Source organism: Cervus canadensis, chromosome 19 (genome assembly GCF_019320065.1).
Source record: "Cervus canadensis isolate Bull #8, Minnesota chromosome 19, ASM1932006v1, whole genome shotgun sequence".
Classification (NCBI taxonomy): Eukaryota; Metazoa; Chordata; class Mammalia; order Artiodactyla; family Cervidae; genus Cervus; species Cervus canadensis.
The window spans coordinates 48,392,413-48,404,418 of NC_057404.1; the positions used below are offsets into that span (position 1 = coordinate 48,392,413).

Sequence of the window (12,006 nt, forward strand, 5' to 3'; positions counted from 1 at the left end):
GTGAAAATCCTGGCTTAAAACTCAACATTCAAAAAACTAAGATCATGGCATCTGGTCCCATCACTTCATGGCAAATAGATGGGGAAACAATGGAAACAGTAAGAGACCTTATTTTCTTGGGCTCCAAAATTACTGCAGATGGTGACTGCAGCCATGACATTAAAAGACACTCGCTCCTTGGAAGAAAAGCTATGACCAACCTAGACAGCATATTAAAAAGTAGAGACATTATTTTGCCAACAAAGGTCTGTCTAGTCAAAGCTATGGTTTTTCCAGTAGTCATGTATGGATGTGAGAGTTGGACTATAAAGAAAGCTGAGTGCCGAAGAATTGATGCTTTTGAACTGTGGTATTGGTGAAGACTCTTGAGAGTCCCTTGGATTACAAGGAGATCCAACCAGTCAATCCTAAAGGAAATCAGTCCTGAATATTTATTGGAAAAACTGATGCTGAAGCTGAAATTCCAATACTTTGGCCTCCTGATGTGAAGAACTGACTCATTGGAAAAGACCCTGATGCTGGGAAAGATTGAAGGCACGAGGAAAAGGGGATGACCGAGGATGAGATGGTTGGATGGCATCACCAACTCGATGGACATGAGTTTGAGCATGCTCCAGGAGTTGGTGATGGACAGGGAAGCCTGGCGTGCTGCAATCCATGGGGTTGCAAAGAGTTGAACACAACTGATCCACTGAACTGACTGAGATAATAATGGAAGGCAAGTGAGGTGACGAAAATAAAATGTCTAGATTTCTAGAAAAGATAAAGTTTTCAGAATAACAGTGAGTTCAGGTGTGTGTGTGTGTGTGTGTATTGAACTATAAGAAAGTTTAGGGCTTAAGCAAAAATGTTATTGAAAAATGGTATATCATGGAATTTAAACTATTTTAGGAAAAAAGCGAAAGCAAAGGAAAAGCTGATGATCTTGAAGAAAGTAGGGATAGAGATGCTCAGTGGACCAGAAATCCAGATAAAGTCAAAGAATGAGGGTAAATTATGTCATGGAGCATACATAAATTAATGATTTTAGAGGTAGAGTACTTATGGATGATCACAAATTATGATGATGGAAATTGATGGCTGGAGTAGAGTGGAGAAAATATCATTGGAAATGAGGAGGTCAAGAAACTAAGGAGTTAAGCTGTTGTATCTTCATCTAAGTGAACCTTGAAGTCATGGCCTGGGGTAGAAAAGACAACTAGGAGTCAGATGCCAAAGTGTATCATAAATGAGATGAAGGGGAATAGTCTGAAGAAGCGGAGGGTCTTAAAGAGTGAAGGAATAATGGTTTGTAATCCATAACGGGGAGCATGATCACACCAATTCCTTTTCTGACCTGGTGCTACAGAGGATACAGGAAAAGAAACATTCTCCAAATGAGTAGTAGTATTCCCTGTAAAGGGGTAGCTCCAAAGGGCTAGGTGAAGGGTTTGAGAGGCTGGGTAACTCTAGACGGCCAAGTCAGAGGCAAGGAGGTACACACATGACAGGTGCAGGGTCATGCCTGAGTCTTACATTTTGGATAATGACTGGTGATATTAAGTAAAGGGAAATTGTTTGCCTTAGACTTCTAAGAGAATAAAGACAAAAGACATAATGGATTTAAATTCAGTGGTGTCTGTGATAAGAGTGATCACTGGACCTAGTATACTGAAATTGTGGGTAATCATTAGAACATTTCATCTGTTTCCATTGGGTACATTTTCTCTTTACATTTCTTTTGCAAACTGATGATTCATTCTTTTGCTAATTTCATGTTGGCATATTTCTCCCTATTACCAATCTGAAAGTGTGTCCCTGGCGGCTCAACTGGTAAAGAATCCACCTGCAATGAGGGAGACCTGGGTTCGATCCCTGGGTTGGGAAGATCCCCGGAGAAGGGAAGGGCTACCCACTCCAGTATTCTGGCCTGGAGAATTCCATGGACTGTATAGTCCATGGGGTCGCAAAGAGTCAGACACGACTGAGCGACTTTCACCAGTCTGAAAGGGTTCTTTATATAGTCAAAATATTTGCTCTTTTTACAACAAAATAATAAATTTTTACTTTTAATTTTATGGCAGACTTCCTTTCGCATAAATTTTTTAAGGTATGTGTATGTGACAAACTATTAGTTTTTATCTTCATGATTTCTGCTTTTCATGTGATACTTTTTAAATGTAAAATGTAAAATTTCTCCTCCTGTTTACTTATATGCTTACTTTATATGTTGATGTATTTCCTTTATCCTTTCCCAACATTCCAAAAATTCAAGGTTTATAGATAATTCTTGTGATTGTTTTCTTTACACTGTGATTAATTGGGATGAAATTTTACCTGCATCACTGTCATTTGCCTTTGGTTTTTAAGGAAATTTGTGATTCTTTTTAAGAGAGAAATGCAAAAGGTATAGGAACAGAATATAATCGCTAAAGTTTTTGCACTTAGCTTCAAATGTCTTTGCTTAGCAGGCTGATATAGATCATAATGCCAAATATGCAAGTAGCCAATAAAGCTTTATGGAAGCAGAATAAATAACCTATATTCAAATTTCTGTATCTGCAGGAAGACACATAGATTATTAGTTAAGATAAAGGTGACAGGGCTATTCTCCTGTAACAGAAACACAGAAATACAGCAGCTTAAAGGGCACATGTAATGATTTCTCATTCAGATTGGTCTCCTGAAGTGAGCATTCCAAGTTGTCAGGGAGGTTGTGCTCCATGAGGCCCAGGGCCTTATTCTGTGTAGTTGAAATCTGGAAGAAGGGGAAGGAAGAAAAGATCAAAGGCAAGCAATTTTCCTTTACTTCCCTAACAAGAAGGTGGAAGTTGAGCCTACCACTTCTGTTTATGTTCCATTGATGAGAACTGGATCACCTGTTTGCACCTAGCTAATAGGAAGGCTGAGACACGTAATCTGACTATGGTTCTTATGTGTGCAGGAAAAAGGAGAATTTGGGGAATATAACAACCAGTCTACCATTTCTGGGAAAGTGGTGTGGATCTGTCTATAAAAAAAAAAAAAAGTGCAGAAGTTGCTGCGAATTTCTCCTGAATAGAATTATTTTAAATTAAATATGTTTACTTGCTGTTTTATACTTACTGTACTTTGAAAATTACTTTTAACAAGCTCTCAAAATAAAAAGGACATGTCTGCATCTAGAGGAAAGATTTAAAGTTCTGAGCACTAATGTAGCCTTTTCCACCCCTAAATTTCTCTTCAGGTATACACTCAATAACAGAAACCTTGGCCGGATTGTCACCATAGCAGAGCCATTCAACACCGAACTGCAACTGTGGCAGGTAGGGAGATAAATTCCCCTATACTTGTCAAGGAAGGAACAGAATTAATTTTTTTTTTCAAGTAGAAATGATATTTTCTCTATTCAGATTCTAGAAGACAAGGAAAAAGTAATAATTCTTATAGATAATTAAATGTACATCTATTTTTTTTCTAAACTAAAAAAATTTCAAATAACCAAGAAATAAAGTTTAAAAGTTGAGAAAGGTGAGGCCTGGGGAGGCTTAGGCTCGTGGCCCATGAGACCATACAGTTTAGTAAGCCATGAGCAGTTCATCTCCCCTTTCCAGATAAGTGTAATCCTGGGATAAGCTGGTCAAGATTTGATTCCTTTCAGAATTCAGAGTTTTGGAATTTCAAAACTAAGCCCAAGTCTTTCAGATTTTGGATACCTCGGTTCCTCTGGGGTGGAGGGGTGAGGGGGTGTTCATTAACGTTAGACAGAGACTGTATGAATTTTCAGTATCTGTTTAAGATATTGGAATGTTACATCCTTCTGTGAAACAAAATAATTCTTATTTTTGTAAATAGCAGATACTACTATGGTTAAGTTTGGGAGAGGGTTTTGGAGGGAAGAGGGAAAACAAACCAAATTTAACAGAGATTTTTTGATGAGCCCTCAATGAGTGAACTGAAAGTATATAAAACAGTCTAGACTCTTGCAACAAGAGCTTAGACTCTAAGCAAAGCCATCATTCCACAGTACAGATTTTCCAGGAAACACCTTGGGGGAACGTGCAGAAAACTGAGAAACCTACAGAAGCAAAGAGAGCATGCCAGCCACCACTGTGCCGCTCTCCTTCCCTAACACATCAGGGCCTCTTTTGTCTCTTTTGCGGGACATGCTGCCAGGCGTCCAAAGCCAGGGGTCATGACTACTAATCTGAGAGATGGGCTCAATCTGAATGATGCATCAGAAGATGTACCTTAATGTTGTTCAGTGATACTGAATTTACAGGGAAGAAGGAAACAAATCCAGAATGTAAATAAAATCCCTGAAGAATAATTGGACTTAAAATTACTTTCTTAATTATTGCCTTCTCTTTTATAGATCAAGAGCTTTTTCGAAAGATATCCTGAAGCTGGAGCGGGACAAAAACCTAGGGAGCAAGTACTGGAAACAGTGGAAAACAATATCGAGTGGCTAAAACAAAACAGGGATACCATAAGAAATTGGTTTCTTGATTTGAATGGTTAATGTGTCCAAATATCATATTTTAATTTTGTGACTCTATTGTTTCTCCTGTTAAATATTTGGTGGCCTAATTTACAAGCACTATGGAAGGAGTTTTATATATAGATACTACTTTCATTAAGTACTGTGTTTATATGTCTTGCAAAAGCTTTTAAATTGTTCCTTTTTGTTTATGAAGGAAGATACTAATAGAGTAGTTAATGTACTCAGGGATTTCTTCTAAGCATACTTCGTAGGAGATTCTTTACAAACTGAAGATAATTTAATAGCCATTTTAAGGTCTTTAAATATCATTCTTTGTATCTTAAATCTGTGAAAATAGAACAATTTGGTCATAGCTTTACATTTTTAGTACCAAAGAAACACCACTTAATCTTCTCTCTTGAATGATTTTTAAAGTTTAAATACCAGTACTTGAGGGACCAATATTACCATCTTAATGTTTATTTTATTATTCAGAATTACACAGATCCAGCATCATTGTATTCACAATATGTTTTTACTCTTTTAAATACTATCAAAGTAACCTGGGTTTAAATTTTACTCAAGGATTGCATGAATTAGCCAAAGAAATACCTGACTCTTACCTTTGTTCTTATAAAATCAACAAAAGAATTCTCCTCTCCTTTTTAAAATAAATCTGAATGGTTACCTTGAAAAAATACATTGTTTTCCAGTGTTCCTTTACTCTGGAATAATAATGACTGTGACTGTAGTATTCCCCCAATACTTTAGCAGTAGGCAATAAGATTCAAGAACCCAGTCTTTCTCATGCTTAGTTTTCTGTCATCTTGCTCCATTCCCTCCAAAGTTCCTTCAAATAAGCTATGAAATTAAGGGGAAGATAGTGATTAAATCCTACATGGATTTTAGAGGCAAAGGGCTAAATAATTGGAAACTTATTAGGCAAGAGAGAAGGGTGATCATTCCATAAACCTAAATGGAATTAGAATTTAGCTTTGATCTAACCTAGCAGTCTTTAAGTGTGAAAATAAGGAAACCCATGGATGTTCCCAACATGACTCTGCATATATGAGGATATATCTTCTTAGATATAACTTTAATGTGAAAACCTTTATGTCCTAATCCATACAGAATCAGTTCCATTCACTTCAGTCGATCAGTCGTGTCCGACTCTTTGTGACCCCATGGACAGGAGCATGCCAGGCCTTCTTGTTCATCACCAATTCATACAGAATAGCACTAATCAAATTTATATTCTGATTTGACTAAAGATCAATTTTGTAGGAGCTGGTGGCAAGAACATGTTTAATATGGCACTTGATGCCTAGTAGATCCACAACACAAGTCCAGTAGACAGAAAAGATAGTAAATTAGTATGTTCCAATCTGCTGTATCTAGAAAATCTAAATTTATTTGGAACCTTCAGAAGTATAATTTAAGATTGGTTTGATGATAATTGAAACACATGGAAACAATCAAAACCCTACCTTTTACTTTACATAAAAAATGTTCCCTAATCAAGGACTCTCAAACTTTGTAAACTTTCCTATTGCTGCGTCTTAATTTTTACTTCTCAATCCGCATAGCTAAACTGTCAAAGTCAAATGTGGACTGGGGGGAGGAGGAAGGAGACAAAAAAAAGAAGATATTTTCAGACTAAAACTTTTAAAATATTGTTTTAAATTACTTCAGAAGAAAAAAACATTAACATCATAAATCATCAGAAAAAAAAAAAAAATCCCACTATCCTCATGGGGATTAACACCCTAACTTCATATTGACCATAATCAAAACCAGCACTTAAAGTCTATATATTGTTTCAACTGGATAAATAAGGAAGTGGGATGTTTTATCCTTCTGCTTTATGCAATAAATTCTTTTTTTTTTTTTATTATTATTATTTTTTTTTTCCAGTGGGTTTTGTCATACATTGATATGAGTCAGCCATGGATTTACATGTATTCCCAATCCCGATCCCCCCTCCCACCTCCCTCTCCACCCGATTCCTCTGGGTCTTCCCAGTGCACCAGGCCGGAGCACTTGTCTCATGCATCCCACCTGGGCTGGTGATCTGTTTCACCATAGATAGTATACATGCTGTTCTTTTGAAATATCCCACCCTCACATTCTCCCACAAAGTTCAAAAGTCTGTTCTGTATTTCTGTGTCTCTTTTTCTGTTTTATAGGGTTATCGTTATCACCTTTCTAAATTCCATATATATGTGTTAGCATACACAAAAATAAACTCAAAATGGATTAAAGATCTAAATGTAAGACCAGAAACTATAAAACTCCTAGAGGAGAACATAGGCAAAACACTCTCCGACATAAATCACAGCAAGATCCTCTATGACCCACCTCCCAGAATATTGGAAATAAAAGCAAAACTAAACAAATGGGACCTAATGAAACTTAAAAGTTTTGCACTACAAAGGAAACTATAAGTAAGGTGAAAAGACAGCCCTCAGATTGGGAGAAAATAATAGCAAATGAAGAAACAGACAAAGGATTAATCTCAAAAATATACAAGCAACTCCTGCAGCTCAATTCCAGAAAAATAAATGACCCAATCAAAAAATGGGCCAAAGAACTAAACAGACATTTCTCCAAAGAAGACATACAGATGGCTAACAAACACATGAAAAGATGCTCAACATCACTCATTATTAGAGAAATGCAAAGCAATAAATTCTTAAAAGAAAAAAATTTGAAGGAGATGGTGCATGAAACAGATTCCCAACTTGCCTATAAACACTAAACTTGAGAATGAATTGCTTAGTTCTCTTTACCCCATATTGAAAAAGAACTGCACACTGTGTTTATAACTCCATTAGCCAATCAGGCCCTTCACAAACAGTATCTGGTTTTTAAAGGCTGATGACCAATAGATAGATCTATGCCAAGAAGAGTTTGCTACTGTGCTTTTTTGGTTGTGTCATGAATTTTACAGGGAAAAATTTTAGTATGTTGTATCCAAAATTAAACCACAATAAACCATCAACTTTAAAGAATTAACAGGAAGAAATGATCAGCAAAGTCATGTAGCAAGAAGCAGGGCCAGTAATAATTATTGCCTCCTTCTAGGCAGTTTATTCCTATATTGCAGATCACTGCTATGCACCCACACAAGTATAAACTAGGAGCTTATAAAATAAACTATGAACATATAAGTGACAGGCAGGGAAGTTCTGGGGAGCAGAGATATATTGGTAGGTTGAAGGCAATGGTACTCCTACAGTTTACCCTCCACATAGATAAAGTGTTATTCCAAAAATAGATAAATATAAGGTGGGAAGAGAAATCTAGAATGGTAATTCTCAAAGGGAGAATAAGCACGGAACAGAAGAAGAGTAGAATTACCAATGAAACTTCCTAAACTGCTAAATAATACTAATAGTGACAGTAACAATAACAAAAAATTCCTTTCTAATACCAAGCCCTATTCTAAACACAAGCACTCCACACATACATCAATCTCTATATTTGAACTTTAGAAAAACCCATGGGATAGGTACTGTTAATATCCTCATTTTACAGATGGAGAAATAGAGAAGTCACACAATTTGCCCAAGGCCAAAAAGTTAGTGTATGGCATGAGCCAGGACTTGAACTTAGTTTATCACCAGAATCTATGTACTTAACCACATATTAAAGTAGAAACGAGTGTTTTAAAGTTAGTCACCTTAATTTGAGTTTCAGCGACTTGCCTTTAATCTCCCTATTGTTCAGTTTCCTCATATATAAAGTGAGGACAAAAATAATCACCACATCACTGGGTGGTTGTGAGGATTAAATGCAAAAACACAGGTAAGGGAGGCATTATATGGAAAATGATGATCACTCAATTAACATTAGATGCTATTATTTTTGCTATTGTGATATCTCCTAGTCTTCACTTAAGACACCAGTTTGGCAAATAAAATAAAGTTGGGTTCAGGAATAACAACCTAAGCAACTGAAGGCACGAAGGAAAGGCAATGTGTCAAACTGTGCTATTGCTCAGTAGCAGTCACTGTCCATCCCTGAAGAGGATTCCACCATCTCACCCCACTGTGAGATAGCTCAGCACAGCCATGTGACTTACTTCGGCTGGTGAAATGTTGGCGAGACTGATGTGTGTCAATCTCAGGCAGAAATGTCCAGAGTCAGCAATGGTTTGCCACATTCTCAGTTTTCCTTCTGCCACTAGATCCAGCAATGTTCCAGATAGGGGCTGTTCTATTTGCCTGAATTTCAGGAGGAAAACAATAAAACAACAAAAATGACAAACCGTTAGCTAGTATGATCAAGAAAAAAGTGAGAAGACTTAAATTACTGAAATAAGGAAGGAAAGAGGAGGCATCGCTATCAAATTTACAGAGATAAGAATTAAAGAGAACTCTATGCATAGCCACACACCAACAAATCAGATAACTTAGATTAAATGAACAAATTCCTAGAAAAACACAAACTATCAAACTGACTCAAGGAGAAACAGACAACTTAAATAGACCTATAACAACAGAGATTGATTTAGTAATTAAAAACAAAAACTTGCCATAAAGAAAAGCCCAGGATCAGATGGTTTCCTTCATGAATCTTACCAAATATTTAAGGAAAAATTAGCACCAATCCTTCACAAATTTGCCAAAAATAGACAAGGAGGGAACACTTCTCAATTCTATGAGGTCATTAACACAATGATACCAAAACCAGGCAAAGACATCACAAGAAAAAAATCCCCCAAACTACAGATCAACATCCTTTTTTACTATATGCACAAAAGCTCTCAACAAAATACTAACAAACCAAATCTAGCAAAAAAGAAAAATGATTAAAGACCATGACCAAGTGCCAAGTGGAATTTATCCAAGAATGTAAGATTGTTTTGACACACGAAAATCAATCAATGTGATGTACTATATTGATGGAATAAGGACAAAAACCACATGATCATTCCCGTGGTGCAGAAGAAACATTTGAAAAAATCCAGTACCCTTTCATGATAAGACATTCAACAAGCTAGGAATAGAAGGGAACTCCTTCAACCTGAAAAACAGCATCTATGAAATACCAGCAGCCAACATCACACTTACAGCTGAAAAGACTGAATGCTTTGCCCTTAAGATCAGTAACAAGACAAGGACGTGCCTGCTTGCAACTTTACTTAACACTGGAGTGGAACTCTTGCAAAGGAAATTACGAAAGGAAAGGAAATAAAAGACATCCAGGGCTTCCCTGGTGGCTCAGTGGTAAAGAATCCACCTGTCACTGCAGGATTCATGAATTCCATCCCTGATTCAGGAAGATCTCACATGCCACGGAGCAACTAAGCCAGAGGGCCACAACTATTGAGCCTGTGCTCTAGAACTTGGGAGCTGCAACTACTGAAGCCCGTGAGCACTGGAGCCCATGCTCCTCAACAGGAGAAGCCACGGCAATGAGAAGCCTGCTCACCACAACTAGAGAGTAGCCCCTGCTCGCTGCAACTAAAGAAAGTCCGCACAGCAATGAAGATCCAGCATAGCCAAAAATGAATAAATTTTAAAAATTATTTTTAAAAAGATATCCAAATTAGAAAAAAGAAAATGATCTTTATCATCAAATGACATAATCTTGCACATAGAATATCCTAAAGAATACATGCACATACACACACACAGATGATTACCACTAAATGAATTCAGCAAAGTTGCAGGATACAAATTAATTGCATTTCAATACCCTAGCAATGAAAAATAAGGAAATAAAATTAGTTACATTCCAAGACCATCTAAAAGGATAACATACTAAGCAACAAATTTAACAAAAGAAGTCCAAGACTTGTAGACTTAAAACTAGGAAATATTGTTTAAAAAAAATAAAGATCTCAATACATGGAAGGACATCTCAGGTTCATAGATTGGAAGACATAATACTGTGAAAATAGCAATACTCCCCAATCTACAGATTCAACATAATCCCTAAAAATTGTCACCTCGCTTTTTTGCAGAAACTGAAAACCTGATCATAAAATTCATATTGAAATGAACACAGAATAAACAAAGGAATCTTCAAAGTAAGAACAGGCTGTAGAACTCACATTTCTCAAATTTAAAACTTACTACTCAACTACAATAATCAATAGAATATGATACTGCCATAAGGAGAGACATATAGGTCAATGTAATAGAATTGAGAGTCCAGAAATAAATACTTACATATATGGTCACTTGATTCTTTACAAGACAATAATAATGTAGAAAAAATCTTTTCAATAAATGGTGTTAGGATAACTGGATATCCACATGCAAATAAAATGAAGTTGGAACGCTTTCTTACATCATACACAAAAATCAACTCAAAATACATCATAAACCTAAAAGCTAAAACTACAAAAGAACAAAATGAAACAAAAAACATGCAAGTAAGTAAATCTTTGTGATCTTGGATTAGACAATGATTTCTTAGTCATGATACCAAAAGCATAAACAAGAAAATAAAACAATAGACAAATTGGTCTATATCAAAATCAAAACTTTATTGCTGCAAATGGTACTATCAGGAGAGTTATAAGACAAACCACAGTACCAAAGAAAATATTTGTAAATCAAAAATCCTCATTAGGGACTGGTATGAAGAACAATACTGCATAAGAACCTGGAATGTTAGGTCCATGAATCACAGTAAATTGGTCATAGTCAAGCAGATGGCAAAAGTGAACATCAACATTTTAGGAATCAGTGAAGTAAAATGGATGGCAATGGGCGAATTTAATTCAGATGACCATTACATCTACTACTGTGGGTGAGAATCACTTAGAAGAAATGGAACAGCCCCCATAGTCAACAAAACAGTCTGAAGCGCAGTACTTAGGTGCAATCTCGCAAATGACAGAATGATCACAGTTCATTTCCAAGGGAAGTCATTCATCATCACAGTAATCTAAGTCTATGTCCCAACCACTAATGCCAAAGAAGCTGAACAGTTCTACGAAAATTTACAACACCTTCTAGAACTAACACCAAAAAAAGATGTCCTTTTCAGCAAGGGGGTTTGGAATGCAAAAGTAGGAAGTCAAGAGATACCTGGGAATAAAAGGCAAGTTTGGCCTTGGAGTACAAAATAGAAAAGGGCAAAGGCTAACAAGTTTTGCCAAGAGAACATGCTGGTCATAGCAAACCCCCTCTTCCAACAACATAAGAGATGACTCTACACATGGACATCAGTTCAGTTCAGTTCAGTCGCTCAGTCATGTCCAACTCTTTGTGACCCCATGAACCACAGCACGCCAGGCCTCCCTGTCTGTCACCAACTCCAGGAGTCCACCCAAATCCATGTCCATTGAGTCGGTCATACCATTCAACCATCTCATCCTCTGTCGTCCCCTTCTCCTCCCACCTTCAATCTTTCCCAGCATCAGGGTCTTTTCCAGTGAGTCAGCTCTTCGCATCAGGTGGCCAAAGTACTGGAGTTTCAGCTTCAGCATCAGTCCTTCCAATGAACACCCAGGACTGATCTCCTTTAGGGTGGACTGGATGGACCTCCTTGCAGTCCAAGGGACTCTCAAGAGTCTTCTCCAACACCACAGTTCAAAAGCATCAATT

At 36.9% G+C, this 12,006-nt stretch overlaps 1 protein-coding gene and 1 long non-coding RNA gene across 2 annotated transcripts in view; one reads left to right on the top strand and one right to left on the bottom strand.

Moving 5' to 3' along the window:
• The window catches only part of LOC122422268 (glutamyl aminopeptidase), a 79,094-nt gene extending 73,953 nt beyond the window's left edge, over positions 1–5,141 (top strand). The window contains exons 19-20 of the mRNA XM_043438629.1: positions 3,206–3,284; positions 4,334–5,141. Of these exons, the coding sequence (XP_043294564.1) occupies positions 3,206–3,284; positions 4,334–4,480 (226 nt within the window). The 3' untranslated portion in view covers positions 4,481–5,141. The remainder of the gene's footprint in view (positions 1–3,205; positions 3,285–4,333) is intronic.
• The window catches only part of LOC122422269, an 85,619-nt gene that overhangs the window by 50,538 nt on the left and 23,075 nt on the right, over positions 1–12,006 (bottom strand). Inside the window, exon 2 of the long non-coding RNA XR_006263759.1 lies at positions 8,526–8,667. This is a non-coding gene — a long non-coding RNA (uncharacterized LOC122422269). The remainder of the gene's footprint in view (positions 1–8,525; positions 8,668–12,006) is intronic.